The sequence below is a fragment of the Emys orbicularis genome, chromosome 20 (genome assembly GCF_028017835.1).
Source record: "Emys orbicularis isolate rEmyOrb1 chromosome 20, rEmyOrb1.hap1, whole genome shotgun sequence".
In the NCBI taxonomy this organism is placed as follows: domain Eukaryota; kingdom Metazoa; phylum Chordata; order Testudines; family Emydidae; genus Emys; species Emys orbicularis.
Window position 1 is genome coordinate 16892899 of NC_088702.1, and position 16160 is coordinate 16909058.

General features: G+C 61.3%; 1 protein-coding gene across 2 annotated transcripts; it reads right to left on the reverse strand.

The window, feature by feature from the left end:
- Window positions 1–4053: 4053 nt before the first annotated feature.
- LOC135892771 (leucine-rich glioma-inactivated protein 1-like) lies at window positions 4054–12563 on the reverse strand. 2 transcript variants are annotated; one of them, XM_065420568.1, is made up of 9 exons: window positions 12376–12563; window positions 9991–10062; window positions 9269–9340; window positions 9075–9146; window positions 8438–8509; window positions 8040–8209; window positions 7361–7525; window positions 4960–5471; window positions 4054–4359 (listed from the first exon to the last, which is right to left on the reverse strand). In XM_065420568.1, the coding sequence occupies exons 1-9, from the start codon at window positions 12561–12563 to the stop codon at window positions 4054–4056; spliced, it is 1629 nt and encodes a 542-aa protein (XP_065276640.1). The 2 variants fall into 2 exon arrangements, with proteins under 2 accessions (XP_065276640.1, XP_065276639.1); XM_065420567.1 differs by having other exon boundaries at window positions 7926–8209.
- Between the last annotated feature and the right edge of the window lie 3597 nt (window positions 12564–16160).

The window sequence follows — 16160 nt, forward strand, 5'->3', positions numbered from 1 at the left end:
AAACTCTGAGTGAGTCATGGGTGCCTTTCCCCTCTAGGGGGCGCCAGCTCCCATCCAGCCCTGGCAGGGACAGGACTGGCTGACTTGAGGGCAAGCAGGGAATGGGACAAGGGGCCTTTCCCCTCTAGGGGGTGCCGTCTACCTCCCTGCCCTGGGCCTGGATGGGAGCTAAGTGGCCTCTCCCTCTCTAGGGGGGCGCTGGCTCTGGTGTAGGTAAGGCCACAGTGGCTGAGGGGCAGATAACCAGCAGGAGAACCCCTGGAAATGTCCTGGTTCCAGCAGAGTGCGAGGAACCTGCATTGTCCCGTGAAAACACGATGAGTTGGCCGAACTCTTAGTGAAGCCCCGGCTGGGCTGGCCAGAAGCCCGGGGGCCAGGCCCTGCGCTCAGCGAGCACCTAACCACTGGCCAAGCAAGGCCCAAGGGGCCCCTGGTTTGGGGGCTGGGCATGGGATGAACCATGGGCATCCTGCCCCCACTCAGCTGATCTGTGCCAACTCCCGCCTCAAGATGGGCCCTGCCCGCTGCTCGCAGTGCTGTTCCAGCAAGCGCTCCCCGAGCCAAGCAGCCTGCCCTCCATGTAACCCTGTGGGCAGGGCACTCCACTGGCCCTGGGGAGCCTGGGTCCAATCCCCCCGTGCCGCAGGGGAAGACGGGGTTGGGAGAGGGGTTTCCAGCTCTTGGAGGCTCTCCTCACTGCCCTCTAGCGTCCTTTTCTCGCAGCCCTGGCGAACTCGCCTGGGTCCCACTAGATGGGGCGCCAGGGGCTAGCCACCAGTGCTCTTGGGAGCCTAGCTCCCTACGCCACACAGCAGCCCGGGCTAAATGGTGGCTGCCCTGTCTCTGGGGCTGCCTGGGTTAAACTGCCCTTGCCCTGCCATCACAGCTTCCCTCACAGCTGCCCCAGATGGTCACGGCGCCTGCCCACGGATGGGTACCCAGCGGGTAGCTGGGCAACACCTGTGCACATCCTTTCTCCCTAGCTGCAGGCTGCAGGGAACCTGCTCTACCCTGGCCCAGCTGCCTGCTGGAGCCACAGGGCTGAAGGGGGGGGGGGGGGGAGACAGGCCCTGTCCTGGTGGGGGGACTGCTGGCAGAGCCGCTGGGCCAAGGGGAATGTTCTGGAACTGTAGGGAGCCTGTATGCCATAGTTTCTCTCTCTCTCTCCTTTGCATTGTTCCCTCAGGGGTGCGAAACGGTTAACGCTGCGCCAGAAGCCAAGAACCCGCGGTCTGTGTCCCAAAGCTGGGGGGCGGGAACCTGAATGGGACTAGCTGAAACCAGGCCCCTCAAGGGCGGAGTCAGAAGGCCCATGGGAGCCTGAGGGTGCCATCAAGCACCCCCCACACACAGGGGAAGGTGATTTTGTCCCCCACCTCTCAGCAAGGGGAGCAGCGCTGGCGAACAAAGGGAGCGGGACTAAGGGCTGCCCTAGGAAGAGGCACAGGGGACTCAGCCAGATGGCATCAGCCAACAGCCCCCGGGCACCGCTCTCCTTGCCAGCCGCACCCCTCTTCTCAGCACTTCCTATTGGCTACTTTAGGCTCCTCTCCACTCAGCCTGCTGGCTCTTGTGGGGCTCAGCCAGTGCCTGAGGTGCCAAACGTGCGGTCAGGGGCAGTGGGGGGGCCGCTGGCAAGGTCGGTGCTGCCGTACTCAGCATTGTAACAGCTAAATCACTTTGGCCCAGGAGTCCTGGCTCCCAGCCCTGCTCTAACCACTAGATGCTGCTCCCCTGCCAGGGATAGATCCCAGAAGTCCTGGCTCCGAGCCCTGCCTTGCTCTAACCTCTAGACCCCACCCCCTCCCCGAGCTGGAGGTAGAACTGAGGAGGCCTGGCTGTCTCCCCCCTTTCTCGTCTTTACTCTAACTCCCCCCCCCCCCCCCCCCCCCCCCCCATCACAGCAGCCCAGGGACAATATACGGTGTTATTTACAGAGCTCTGGCTGGGGTAATGGGGGCATTGGGCGTGTCTGGGGGAGGGGGACAGAGGAATGCTGATTTTTCAGCAGCTGCCTCCAACCTGTGTGCCCCCCCCCCCCCAATCCCAACATGGGCAGTAGCTCCGCAGGCACCCCCGAGGTCCCTACTGCCCCCAGGTGGGGGGGATGGGGCGCCTGTCACTGAAACTGCTGGTTATTGACCAGCAGGGGAGGCAAAGGTTAAAATTCACCAGCCCGCTGAGGTTGAGGCCTATTGGACTGTCAAGTCTTGAGTTACCCCCACCCCAGAGTGGGCCTAGCTAGCCCCATAGCCTCCCTTCCCCCGGAGCAGCCTCGGCAGCCCGGCCCCTCTCATCTGCCCCATGGGCCCATCTACCTTGGCATCCTGTTGCCCTGGTTCAGCCCCGGGGGGCCAGCAGCTAAGAATCCAGCCCATGAGCCACCTTGGGGGGGGGGCCTTGATCACAATTTTATTTTAAAAACAAAATTAAAAACCGAGGACAAATTAATTTGAAAAAAGTAAATAAAATTCCAACTTAATGGGGAAAAAGGCAAACAAAACCAAACCTCCATTCGAATGACGGGCCAGGCCAGGCCCCCGTTTGAACTGACCCCCTTAAACGGGAACTAAAACAAAGAGCAATTGGGGCGGGGGCGCCTGAATTTTCCATTTACTGTTTTTTAAAAAGGAAAGAAACAATGGAATGAAAACAGAGCAAATGTCGGTACAGAGAAAAGTGACAGAATCAAAGCAACAGGGCATTATCTGGGGGGGAGGGGTGTCAAAAGAGTAAATAAAATTAACTTGAATTTTAAAAATGAGACCAAATGACTCAGTAACTGAACCCAAACATTTAATTTATGGGCGATGGGAACAAAGGTTTAAAGGCTAAAAATGAAATGAAATAAAAAACGTGAAATGAATAAAAAAGGCAGCAAATGTTTTTCTTTAACGACTCTGTGAATGACTCATCGGTTTAAAAGCAGGACCTGACTGAAAATTGAAATTTTTTTAGTTAAGGAGGATTGTAAATGAATAAAAATTTGAAAAAGACACAATTGAAATGGAAACTCCAACGCTGAAAAAGCCACAGGACGCTGGCTCTTAACCAGAACCCTTTGTAAAGGGGTGGGGAAAAAACAAGTCTCTTAAATCCATTTTTAAAAATGTAGCAGGGGGAAATGGCTCTTAACCAACGCCAGAAACGATTTTAAAAGGTGTGTGTGTGTGGGGGGGGGGGTTTGGCATCAAAATAGGATTGAAAAGTCGGTCCCTGGTGCTGTCCCCCCCCCGGCATGCCCTCCTGCTCCCTTCCCCCTTGTCAGCATCCCATTCTGCACCCCCATTGTCGGCATCCCTGGTGGCCATGGCTGGTGCTGCACCCCCATTGTCTGTGTCCAGTTCTGTTCCCCGCCATGGCCTATGCTGCACCCCCATTGTCTGCATCCTGTTCTGCGCCCCTGGTGACCCTGGCTGGTGCTGCACCCCCTTTGTCTGAAGCCAGTTCTGCGCCCCGGTGGCTGTGGCCCAGTGTTGCACCCCCCCACTATCTGCGTCCTGGTCTGTGCCCCCAGTGGCTGTGGCCGGTACTGCACCCCCATTGTCTGTGTCCCATTCTGTGCCCCCCCCCCGGTGGCCGTGCCCAGTGCTGCACCCCCCATTGTCTGTGTCCCATTCTGTGCCCCCCCCAGTGGCCATGCCCGGTGCTGCACCCCCCATTGTGTCCCATTGTGTGCCCCCAGTGGTCGGTGCTGCACCCCCCAATGTCTGCATCCCATTCTGTGCCCCCCCAGTGGCCATGCCTGGTGCTGCACCCTGCATTGTCTGCGTCCCGTTCTGTGCCCCCAGTGGCCGGTGCTGCACCCTCCATTGTCTGCATCCCGTTCTCTGCCCCCAGTGGCTGGTGCTGCACCCCGCATTGTCTGCGTCCCGTTCTGCGCCCCCAGTGGCCGGTGCTGCACCCCGCATTGTCTGCGTCCCGTTCTCCGCCCCCAGTGGCTGGTGCTGCACCCCGCATTGTCTGCGTCCCGTTCTGTGCCCCCGGTGGCCGGTGCTGCACCCCGCATTGTCTGCGTCCCGTTCTGCGCCCCCCTCTGCCCCGGCGCGGGGCTCAAGCACTCAGGTCGATGGTGATGTGCCGGTAGATCTGCGTGTCTCCCTTGAAGCTGGCGGCGAAGACAAAGTCCCGCTGGTGGACGGCCAGGTGGGCGAAAGAGCGGGGCGCCTGGGTGTTCAGCTCCTGGAAGCGGACGAAGAGGCCCGAGCGGGCATCGTAGCGGTACACCTGGCTGAAGGAATAGTCGTTGCCCAGCACTGCATAGCGGTGGCTCCCAATGCCCAGTGGCTGGAAGACCATGGAGCCGCGTGATGGCATGTGCTGGACGTCCCGGAACATGGAGCCCTCCCAGCGCATCACCTGAGGAGGCAGAGAGGATTGTGGGTTATGCCAGAACTGCCAGCAGGGCAGAGAGGCTGCGGATTACAGTGGATGAGAAGCCTGGCTGGGATGATTGAGTTGGGGTTGGTCCTGCTTTGAGCAGGGGGTTGGACTAGATGACCTCCTGAGGTCCCTTCCAACCCTGATATTCTATGGGTAATGCCGGCCTGGAGGCAGGGGGCATCATGGGGAACAGAGAGCATGCCAAGAGAAGAGCATGATGGGAGTGGCTGAGTGGGAGCAGCACATGATGGGAGCATATTGGGGGCAGAGGCAAAGTCAAGAGTATGCTGGGAGCAGCTGAGCAGAGACAGAGAGCATTATGGGAGCAGAGCATGCTTGGACCAGTTGGAGCATGCTGGGAGCAGGGCATTCTGGGAGCACTGTTAGCAGGGTACACTAGGGGCATTTTGGGGGCACGCTGGGAGTATGCTGGATGCATGCAGGGCATGCTGGGAACAGGGGGTGCATGCCGGGTGCAGGGTATGCTGGCACTGGGGGCACGCTGGGCGTAGGGCAGGCTGGGAACAGGAGGTACATGCTGGGCGCAGGGCACGCTGGGGCACACCGGGCGCTGACCTTAGAGTCACCAATGAAGCGGGTCAGACAGACGTAGACGTCCCCGCGCAGGCGGAAGTGCTTAACGGCGTAGACGTCGTCCATGTCAGGGATATCTGTGTGGCGTAGGAAGGCGCGGCCGGGCCGGCTCCACTGGTAGACAACGGGGCGCTGGGAGCTGCTGGCCAAGATGAGGCTGGGCCGGCCGGAGAGCTCCAGGAACTCCACGTGGGTGTCGCGGTGCCAGGCGTGCAGGGCCTGGTGAGCGTAGAAGCCGCGCCCGCCCCAGCGGAAGAGCGTGGTGGCGCCCGCCTTGGAGCTGTCGGCCACGGCCAGGAACCAGTCGCCGTCCACCCGGAAGCTGGCCAGGGCGTTGGGCTTGCGGATGCGCTGCGGGCCCAGCTCCTGCAGCCGCACGAAGCGCCCCGAGGCCTCCTCCCGGCGCCACACATGGGAACCCCCGGCCAGCTGCGCCAACACCACCAGCAGCCGCCCCTCCACCACCAGCGGCTTGCAGGCCACAGGCGACGAGCCTGTGGGGGCAGGGGTGAGGGGGTAGGGATCAAGGGGCTGCCCAAGGGGGACAGACATCAGGGGGGCTGCCAAGGGGGCAGGGAGGTTGTCCAAGGGAGCAGGGATTGGGGGGGCTGCCCAAGGGGGCAGGGATCAGAGGGCTTCCCAAGGGGGTCAGAGGTTAGAAAGAAAGGGGGAGGGAAGGAGAGGGGTTCAGGGAGGCTGCACAGGGGGAGGGTTTTTGGGGGGAGGCTGTCCCTGGGGTGGGGAGATGGGTTAAGGAGTGTCAGGGGATCTGCCCAGCGGGCAGAAAAGGGGCAGCTGGGGGCTAGTCTGAAGGTAGGGGTGCCTGGGGTGGGTGATCTCGGTGGGGGGAGGGGGCTGTCTGGGGATGTGGTCTCCAGGGTGTCTGGTCTCTGGGCTGCCGGGGGTATCTGGCAGTGTGTGTGGGGTGGGGTGGGGACATCTGTCAATCACCGCTGATGGAGGTGTCAGTGGGGGCACTGGAGGTATCTCCGTGGGTGGGGTGCAGGAGGCGCTGTGGGGGCATGGTGGGGGGCAGAGCAGGGGGCTGTGCGGGTATCACCGGGGGCAGGGCTCAGGGGGGCTGTGAGGGTATCCCTGTAGGTGGGGTGCAGGGAGCACTGTGAGGGGGATGGTGGGGAGCAGAGTGGGGGGCTCTGGGGTATTCTCAGGGGCAGGGCTCAGGGGGCTTTGAGGGTATCCCCGCAGGTGGGGTGCTGGGGGGGCAGAGCACATGGTGGGGGGGAGGAGCACAGGGGGGCTCTGGGGTATCCCCGGGGGCAGGGCTCACGGGGGCTGTGAGAGTATCCCCGCAGGTGGGGTGCGGGGGCGCTGGGGGGCATGGTGGGAGGTGGAGCACAGGGGGGTATCCCTGGGGGCAGGGCTCAGGGGGCCTGTGAGGGTATCCCCGCAGGTTGGGTGCAGGGGGCGCTGGGGGGCGCAGAGCACATGGTGGGGGGGGGGAGCACAGGGGGGCTCTGGGGTATCCCCGGGGGCAGGGCTCACGGGGGCTGTGAGAGTATCCCCCCAGGTGGGGTGCAGGGGGCACTGTGAGGGGGATGGTGGGGAGCAGAGTAGGGGGGCTGTGAGGGTATCCCTGCGGATGGTGTGCAGGGGGCGCTGGGGGGCATGGTGGGAGGTGGAGCACAGGGGGGTATCCCTGGGGGCAGGGCACAGGGGGCCTGTGAGGGTATCCCCGCAGGTTGGGTGCAGGGGGCGCTGGGGGGCGCAGAGCACATGGTGGGGGGGAGGAGCACAGGGGGGCTCTGGGATATCCCCGGGGGCAGGGCTCACGGGGGCTGTGAGGGTATCCCCGCAGGTGGGGTGCAGGGGGCACTGTGAGGGGGATGGTGGGGAGCAGAGTAGGGGGGCTGTGAGGGTATCCCTGCGGATGGTGTGCAGGGGGCGCTGGGGGGCATGGTGGGAGGTGGAGCACAGGGGGGCTCCGGGGTATCCCTGGGGGCAGGGCTCACGGGGGCTGTGAGAGTATCCCCGCAGGTGGGGTGCGGGGGCGCTGGGGGGCATGGTGGGAGGTGGAGCACAGGGGGGTATCCCTGGGGGCAGGGCTCAGGGGGCCTGTGAGGGTATCCCCGCAGGTTGGGTGCAGGGGGCGCTGGGGGGCGCAGAGCACATGGTGGGGGGGAGGAGCACAGGGGGGCTCTGGGATATCCCCGGGGGCAGGGCTCACGGGGGCTGTGAGGGTATCCCCGCAGGTGGGGTGCAGGGGGCACTGTGAGGGGGATGGTGGGGAGCAGAGTAGGGGGGCTGTGAGGGTATCCCTGCGGATGGTGTGCAGGGGGCGCTGGGGGGCATGGTGGGAGGTGGAGCACAGGGGGGCTCCGGGGTATCCCTGGGGGCACGCAGGGGGGCCGGGGCCCTCGCTCACCGTTGATGGAGGCGTAGGCCCGGAAGGCCCCATCCAGGTGGTCCCACTCAAGCAGGCTGCAGCGCCCGGCGAAGGGCTGGGTGATGGCCACATGCTGCTCCCCCTGGTACCAGAACGGCTCCACCGACAGCGCCTGGAAGGGCAGCGACTGGAACAGCGCCAGCGCTGGTGGGGGGTGAAGGTTAGACCGGGGCTGGGGGGCAGCTGGGTGCTTGGATTCATCCCCAGCTCTGCCCTCACCTCTGCTTCCTATGCCAGCCTTGAGACAATAGAACCCAGGAGTCCTGGCTCCCAGCCCCCCGCCTGTTCTAACCACTAGACCTCCCTCCCTTCCTGGGTCTGGGGATAGAACCCAGGAGTCCTGAGGCTTCTCACACAGCCAGCTCCAGGGGCTGCGTATGGAGCAGTTTGTGTCTCACCAGGAATTGGGTTGAGATGTAGCGAGGGCCATGAGCTAAGAAGCATTTTCCCTTCCAATGGGTTCACCCGGCGCTGAGATGCAGCCACCTCTGGGGCGGGGCAGCTGGGGAACAGCCGCACATAATGTCACACAGGGACGGCTCACCCGGCGCTGAGATGCAGCCACTTCTGGGGTGGGGCAGCTGGGGAACAGCCGCATATAACACCGCATGGGGCTTGCTACCCGGGGCTGGGTGCGGCTGGCTCAGGGGTCCCGTACCGGTGGTAATGCAGTCAAAGTCCTGGAGCTGCAGCTGGCTCAGCCGGGTGCCGTTGAGCTCGGCTGGGCCCTGGCACTCGCCCAGCTCTGTGCTGGCATTGGTGCTGCTCAGCCACTCCACCAGCCACTTGATCCGGCAGTCGCAGTGGAAGGGGTTCCCCCGCAGGTCCCTGGTGGGAGAATCGCCCCGTGTGGGGCCGTGTGGGGCTGGGGCACATGGGGCAGGGGGGCCGGAGCCAGGCAGCAAGGCCTTCCTCTGCCCCTCCCCTGCTCCTGCCCCCTCCTCACATCTCATTTCTTCCCTCTCCTCATTTCTGCCCATCTCTACCCCCCACCCCTCCTCCCCATCACCTCCCCCACTCCTGACCCCCAGTCCCACCTCTGCCCCCCCCACTCACACATGGGTGAGGGCGTCCAGGCCCCGGAACAGGTGGCGCGGCAGCGTCTCCAGCTGGTTGTGTGCCAGGCTCCTGGAGGGGGGGAGATGTCAGAGATGGGGAGGGCCCTTGGGGAGCGCTCGCTCCCATCCGGCCACAGGGCAGGGGGCAGGGTGGTCCCAGTGTGTGTGGGGATGGGCTGGGGGGTTCCACTGGAGCGGGGCTGTCGGTGGGTTGGGATGGGTTCCCTTGGGGGTTGTCCAATTGGGGGGACTCATTTTAGGGGTGACAGGAGTGTCAGGGGGAGGGGTCCCCTTGGGGGGTCACATCAGGCTGATGTTGGGGTCTCGGGGGGGGGGTGTTAGTGCCAAGGGATTGTGACCTCTGGTGTCAGGGATCACAGGGGGATATCAGGGCTGGATGTCAGGGGGTTCCTGGGGGGGTCTGTCAGTGTTGGGGTGGGAGTGTTGTGGGGCCGAGGGGGTCAGAGTCACAGGGGTCTCTGGGGTCTGGTGTTGGGGTGCTGGGGGGGTCACTGTTGTCTGTCGGTGCTGGGGGGCTGGTGAGGTCCCCAGGGTCCATTGGTTTCCAGGGACTAGGGGGGTCACTGGGGTCTGTTGATGCTGGGGGGCCAGTGGCCATGGGGGGGGTCACTCACAGATGCACAAGTCCCTTGAGGCCCCGCAGTGCGTTCTTGGAAATGGAGCCGACTTTGTTGTTCTCGATGAACCTGTAGGGGGCGGGAGGGGAGACTCTGTCAGTGGGTCACCCCTTGTGTGCCCGCTGCTCCCCTCCCCCCACAAAGTCCCCTGTGCAGACTCCCCCTTGCACCCCCACCCCTCGCACACTCACAGATACTCCAGGTGCAGGAGTCCCACGAAGGCATCGTCCCTGATCAGCCCCAGGGTGCTGGACGTGAACAAGCTGGGGAGAGAGGGGGAGTCAGCGCCCGCCGAGAGCCCGAACTATTGACCCCCCTCAGTCCCACCCCACAGCCTCCGCTTCCCACAGACAGCCTTGTCATGGCTCCAGAAGGGGAGTGGGGCCTTATGTTTAGAGCGGGCAGGGACTGGGAACCAGGACTCCTGGGTTCTCTTGCTCGCTCCGCCACAGATCTGCTGGGTGAATCTGGGCAACTCATTTCCCTGCTCCGTGCCTCAGTTTCCCCTTGCCCCCTGTGTCTGTGTAGATGGTGAGCTCTGTAGGGCAGGGCCCGTCTCTCACTGTGTCTGGGCGGCACCCGGCCAACAGGGCCCCAATCCCAGCTGGGGACTGTGAGCATTCCTGGGATAATGGTGAGCGCCTGCCCCCCCCCCAGACTGCCCCCTCTGAGCAGCACACAGCCATTTGCACACTCACCTTCCCATGTGCACTGGCTAGAGCACATCCATGTGCACACTCATCTTCCAATGTGCACTGGCTGACACATACCCCTTTGCACACTCACCTCCCCGTGCACACTGACCAGCACACACCCATTTTCATGCGTATACTCTCCCCGCACCCATGGGCTGCCATGCACAGACGTGGCTCTCTCTTGCACACTAGTGAGTTGGGGGTGTTGGTCTCCTTACAGCAGCTGCAGGGACGGCGTCTGCAGGAAACTTCCCTCTCGGAGCTCAGTGAATCCGGATCGCACCAGGGACCTGGGGAGGGGAGACGGGGCGTGAGGGGGCTACGGGTCAGAACCGGCACCAGCACTGGTGCTGTACCCATCACCAGGACTCCCACAGAGAGAGCACAGCACCACGGGCAGCTCCAGAGCCAGGAGAGGAACCAAGTCCAGAACCAGCACCATCAGACCAGCACCAGCACCACCAGTCCAGAATCAGAACCATCAGACCAGCACCAGCACCACCAGTCCAGAACTAGCTCCATCAGACCAGCACCAGCACCAACATCAGACCAGCACCACCAGTCCAGAACTAGCTCCATCAGACCAGCACCAGCACCAACATCAGACCAGCACCACCAGTCCAGAACCAGCTCCATCAGACCAGCACCAGCACCAACATCAGACCAGCATCACCAGTCCAGAATCAGAACCATCAGACCAGCACCAGCACCACCAGTCCAGAACTAGCTCCATCAGACCAGCACCAGCACCAACATCAGACCAGCATCACCAGTCCAGAATCAGAACCATCAGACCAGCACCGGCACCACCAGTCCAGAACCAGCACCAACTTTTGACCACAACCAACACCGCCATCAGGAACAGAACCAGCACTAACAGGAGACCAGAACCGACTTCAAACCAGTCCCAACAGCAAACCCAAAGCTGATCCAGAGCCAACACCGAACCAGAACCGACCATAAACCAGAACCAGCACCAGCCTCCTGCCAAGACCCAGGTTCAACAGCACCATTGAGAGGCGGAGCCTGGAGGCCTGAGCTAAAACCAGCTGGGAGGACGATGTTAATCAGAAAAAGGTGGCTGATAATTGGACTCATTTCAGAGCCCCGGATAGACCCTGAGGCACCGGCATGTCACGGGGTGGAGGAAGGCTACGCTGGTTACAAAACCAACCCGCTTTAGAGGGGCCATGAAGGCGGGTCTATAACCTATATAGCGACTGGACGGAAGGAAGGGGATTGATGAGTATCAATCGGGGGTGGGTTTATGTTTCCCTCCACGTTGTTGGTGATAATGTTGAAGAGCATCATTTATCTTTCTCCATTGCCTTGGGGCTCCTGGGACACATAAACAGAGGAATCTCGAGTAGGGCCAGAGAGGTTACTGGACCCTGGTGTGAACACGGCTGGACTCCTGTATCCAGTTCAAGAAGGAGGTTGATAAATTGCAGCGGGGTCAGAGAAGAGCCAGGAGGATGATTAAAAGCTCAGAAAAATCCAGGAGCTCCATCACTGCACAGAGCAGGTCCAGGGGTGACGTGATCCCCAGCTAGAATAGAGAGTTAGTAACCGGCTCCTCAGTCCAGCCGAGGAAAATCTAACACGGTCCAAGGGCTGGGAGTCGAAATTAGACAATTTCAGACTAGAAACAAGGTGTAAATTGTTAATGGCGAGAGCAATTAACCATGGGAGCAATTAGCCACCAAGGGTCGGGGATTCTCCCTCGCTGGCCATGTTTAAGCCATGATTGGACATTGTCGAACAGCTCTGCTCTAGGGATAACTTGGGGCCGTTCTCCGGCCCGGGAGTCCCATGAGATGCTCACAATTGTCCCTCCTGCCTTGGAATCTGGGACTCAAGCCAGAACCAGGAGCCTCCCGGCACTGAGCCAGCACCACTATCAAAGCATGACTAGTACCAGCGCCAGCCCCAGAGCCTTCCCAAGGGGACACCATGAGCAAGGCCACCAGCACCATCCAACCCAAACCAGCCGCAGCCCAAATGCCCACCCCAGGTGCAGAGTTGTAGTGGAGCTAGTGAATGGCCCAGCACCTTAACCAGAACAGCCAGCAACCTCAAACCAGAACCAATACCTGAACCAGCACCAACATCAAATCAGAACTGCTCCCAGAACCAGAACCAGAACCAATATCAAATGAGAACCAATAACAGAACCAGAATCAGCACCAGTGTCAAACCAGAATCTCTATGAGAACCGGAACCAATACCAGAATCAGCATTAATGTCAAACCAGAACCAGCACCAACATCCAAGTGGCAGAAATACCAGCAGTGACATTGAACCAGTACCAGAACCAATGGCAGAATCGGCTTCTCACCAGGCCCCATACCAGGGCTGACACCAGTGTCCCACCCGACACAGTGCAGTCACCCGCCCCAGCCTCAGCAGCTGCCAAGCAGGTAAATAGACCAGAACTAGCCACAGCAACAGAACTGGCACCAATGACCAACAAACCCAGCGCCATTGAATCAGAACCAGAATCGAATCACAACCCCAGCTGCAAGTAACAAGGGATTGTGTGACAGGGCAGGGCGGTGAGGAGGAGGGTGCAGGGGTGGCAGAGGGCTGCTGGGGGATCTTACAGGGAGGTGATGTCGGGGGGCAGTCCTCGGGGGACCCCGTCTGTCCTGTCACATAGTGCGTTGTCCTGGGTGCAGCTGCAGACGATGGGGCATTTCCGCCTGGGGGCCCGGTGCCGCTCACCCCCCGCAGCTGCCAGCAGCAGCAGCACAAACAGGGGGGCACAGGCCCATGGTCCCCCCCAGCCCATTGTCTGGCCCAGGGGTCGTGGGCTGCTCCCCCCTATTCAGCCCTGGGACCCTCTCCACACTGGGATCCTTCTACCTATCCCTGAATTCCTGATTCTTGCTATGCAGCTCTGTGCCACCCCTGTATCTATCCCTCTATCCACCCCGTATCTCTCCCTCTATCTACCCTTCTATCCACCCCTGTATCTATCCATCTATCTACCCCTCTATCCACCCCTGTATCTATCCATCTACCCCTGTATCTATCCCTCTATCCACCCCTGTATCTATCCATCTACCCCTGTATCTATCTCTCTATCTACCCCTGTATCTATCCAGCTACCCCCCGTATCTACCCCTCTATCCACCCCTGGATCTATCCTCTATCTACCCCTGTATCTACCCCTGTATCTATCCAGCTACCCCTGTATCTATCCAGCTACCCCTGTATCTATCCTGTATCTACCCCTCTATCTGCCCTTTTATTTTTCTGTCTAACCCTGTATCTACCCCTCTATCTCTCCATCCGTCCCTGGTTCTGTCCCGCTGTCCCCCTGCGATCTGGGTCAGTCCGCCTGTCCGTGCTCCCCCGTCCCGCTGTTCCTGTGGCCGTCCCTTCCTCTGTGAGTGGCAGTGCTGCCAGCCAATAGCTAGCCGGAGATGAGGAACACTGGGGAGGGGAGTGTTGACCAGGGGCGGGGCCATAAGTAAAGAAAAGGCGGGGGGCAGCTCAGCCCAGGGGCTGGGAGGAGGGGCCGGGCACTAGGACTCCTGGGTTCTATCTCAGCTCTGGGAGGGCAGTGGGGTCTAGTGGCTGAGAGCCAGGACTCCTGGGTTCTATCCCAGCTCTGGGAGTGGGAGAGGGCCTAGCGAGTTAGAGCAGGGCTGGGCGCCAGGACTCCTGGGTTCTAGTCTGGCCATGGGAGGGCTCAGCAGCTGCCCCCTGGGCCATTCACTGTTTGTGCCAAAAAGTGAAGTACTGCGTGTCATGGAAACAAACCATGGCGCTGGAGTGAGGAGGTAGGGGTCACCCTGGGGTGAGGGTGGGGGCAGATTTGTATAATTTTTGGTGGTGCCCAGAACGGGTCAAAGTCCTGTCGTCCGTCCCCTGTCTCCCCCCCACACACACACACACCTGCCTAAGGCTCTGGGAGGGAGTTGGGGTGCAGGAGGGGTGTGGGCTCTGGGAGGGAGTTTGGGTGCTGGGTGCAGGCTCTGGGCTGAGGCAGGGGTTTGGGGTGCAGGAGGGGGTGTGGGCTCTGGGAGGGAGTTTGGGTGCGGGCTATGGGCCGGGGGTTGGGGTGTAGGAGGGAGTGCGGGGGGGCGGGCTCTGAGTGGCACGCCGCATGGAGCGAGGATGGGCAGGAAGTCGCTTTAGCCCCGCTGCGCTGCTGCTGGTGGCAGCAGAGGCCCCCGGGCCTTTTAAAATCGCCCAGGGTGGCAGGCAGGGCCGGGGGAGAGACCTGGCCCCAAACATTGGTGGAGCCAGGCCCCCGGGCCCTGAATATTCCTGGAGCCCAGGCACCATGGGCCCATATAACTCACCGCCTCTGGGGGGGGAGTTAGCTGGTGAGGCAACGTGGCCTACAGTACCCCTCGAAGAGAGTCACTCCCCCCCACCAACTAACCACATACCCCACCCAGCACCATCAAGCTACACTCACAGATACAGGCTCCACCCACAACCCCAGGTCACTGCCATTACAAAGAGCTAACGGGTGGTGTCAGTAGGGTTCAGAGTGAACATCCATGTGCTTGATGACCAGGCCCCTGTCAGGGCTGGGACTGCATGGCCCCATCCTACACCTGCTGTTAACCCTCTGCTGGCTGCAAAGCAGGATAATGATCTGCCATTGCCGCCAGTTACCAGAGTTACCCTGTACCCCCGGGACCATAGGACCCCACTCCCCTCCCAGAGCCGGGGAAAGAACCCAGGAATCCTGACTCCCAGCCTCTCCTGCTTTGATCCCTGGAGTTGCACCAGACACAAAGAAAGCCTCATAGATGGCGGGACCTGGGGGTTGCAGGATTGTCGCAACCCCTAGTGTAGACAGGGCCCGTGTCTGTCTGCCCAGAGAAGGCAGGGCTCATGGCTGGTTAACCTCCCCCGGCCCACATCCCATCCCCTGCTCCAGGCAGGGAATAGGACATGGGCCTTTCCCCTCTAGGGGGCACCAGCTCTGGGAGGGCAGTTGGGGCTTGTTGTTAGAACGGGGAGGGGCACAGGGAGCCAGGACTCCTGGGTTCTATCCCTGGCTCTGGGAGGAGAGTGGGGTCTAGTGTTTGGTGTGGGGCTGGGAGTCAGGACTCCTGGGTTCTTTCCCCAACTCTGCCTTCCCCCTCCCAGGCTGGTTCCTAATCTTCCTGGTATTACAGCTGCGCCCCCTCACCCAGAAATGCCTGCTCAGATGCTCAGCGCCAGGGGTGGATTGGGGGGAGCCGGGGGACAATGGGCCCAGCTGTCTGGCTGCCCGCCAGTCCCTGGGAGTGGGATCCCAGCCCGGAGCTGGCATTTCCCCTCACACAGGGGCCTTTGTCCTGTGATGTGTGTGTGTGTGTGAGGGGGGAATCTGGGGGGTGGAAACACTCCCTGCAGGGAGATGCCGGGGGCACTGGGGGGTGAGGGGGAAGGAGGCTGCAGCTGGGCAGGGGGATTGGAGGTGTGAGCATGGTTGGGGGGATGGGCCCTGACAATGGGACCCACAGCTGGATGGGCGGGGCAGGCTGGAGTGAGGCTGAAACAGTGTGTGTGTGTGTGTGTGTGTGTTTGTGTCCCTGCTGCCCCCTGCTGGAGGGGACAAGCCCTGCTGGGCAGGGGTGGGGGAGGTGGCACCCTGTGCTTTCTTCCTGAGTGGGGTTGAGATCAGTAACCAAGAGTCCTGACTCCCAGCCCCCCCTGCTGTAACCACTAGACCCCACTCCCCTCCCAGAGTCTGAGCTCACATGTAACTTGGCTGTGCTAAGCTAGTCAGTGACTCTGTGTGTGCGTGTGTGTGTAGGAATGGCAGGAATCTTGTTAGGTTTAATGACCACCTGACTCCTCTCCTTCCTGATCAGGATCCCAGAGCTCCAGGACATTAACATTATAACATCGTCCGTCCCCCTGCCCCAGAAACACGACCTCTCCCCTCCTTGGAAACTGCTGGATTTTGTGCTTTGAATGGATTTATGATTCCACATACGCAGCCACCTCTGGAGCAGGGCAGCTGGGGAAAAGACACACATAACGCTGCATGGGGATGGCTCGTCCGCCCTGAGATGCAGCCACCGCTGAGTCGGGGCAGCTGGGGAACAGCCATTTAGGACAGGAAGTCCTAACCAAGCTGTGTCAACCAGGAGCTAGAACAGAGGCAGTGTGAACTGGGCTCTGACCCAGACGCTGGGGTTCACACTGCAGCTTGGCCTATCAAACTGCCGTCATGCCTTGGGATCTTTACTGGCCATGAAGGGGCAGCGTTCAGCATCTGTCCCAGCCCTGGAGGGGGGTTCATGGAATAGGAGGGACGATCCTGGCCAGTGGCCACCTGCAGTTCGATTCCACATGGGGGCAGCAGTGGGACTCAGAGGGAGGGAGCTGTCCCGCAGCAGCGCCTTCTCCCCCCAGGGCCTGCCCCAGCCCC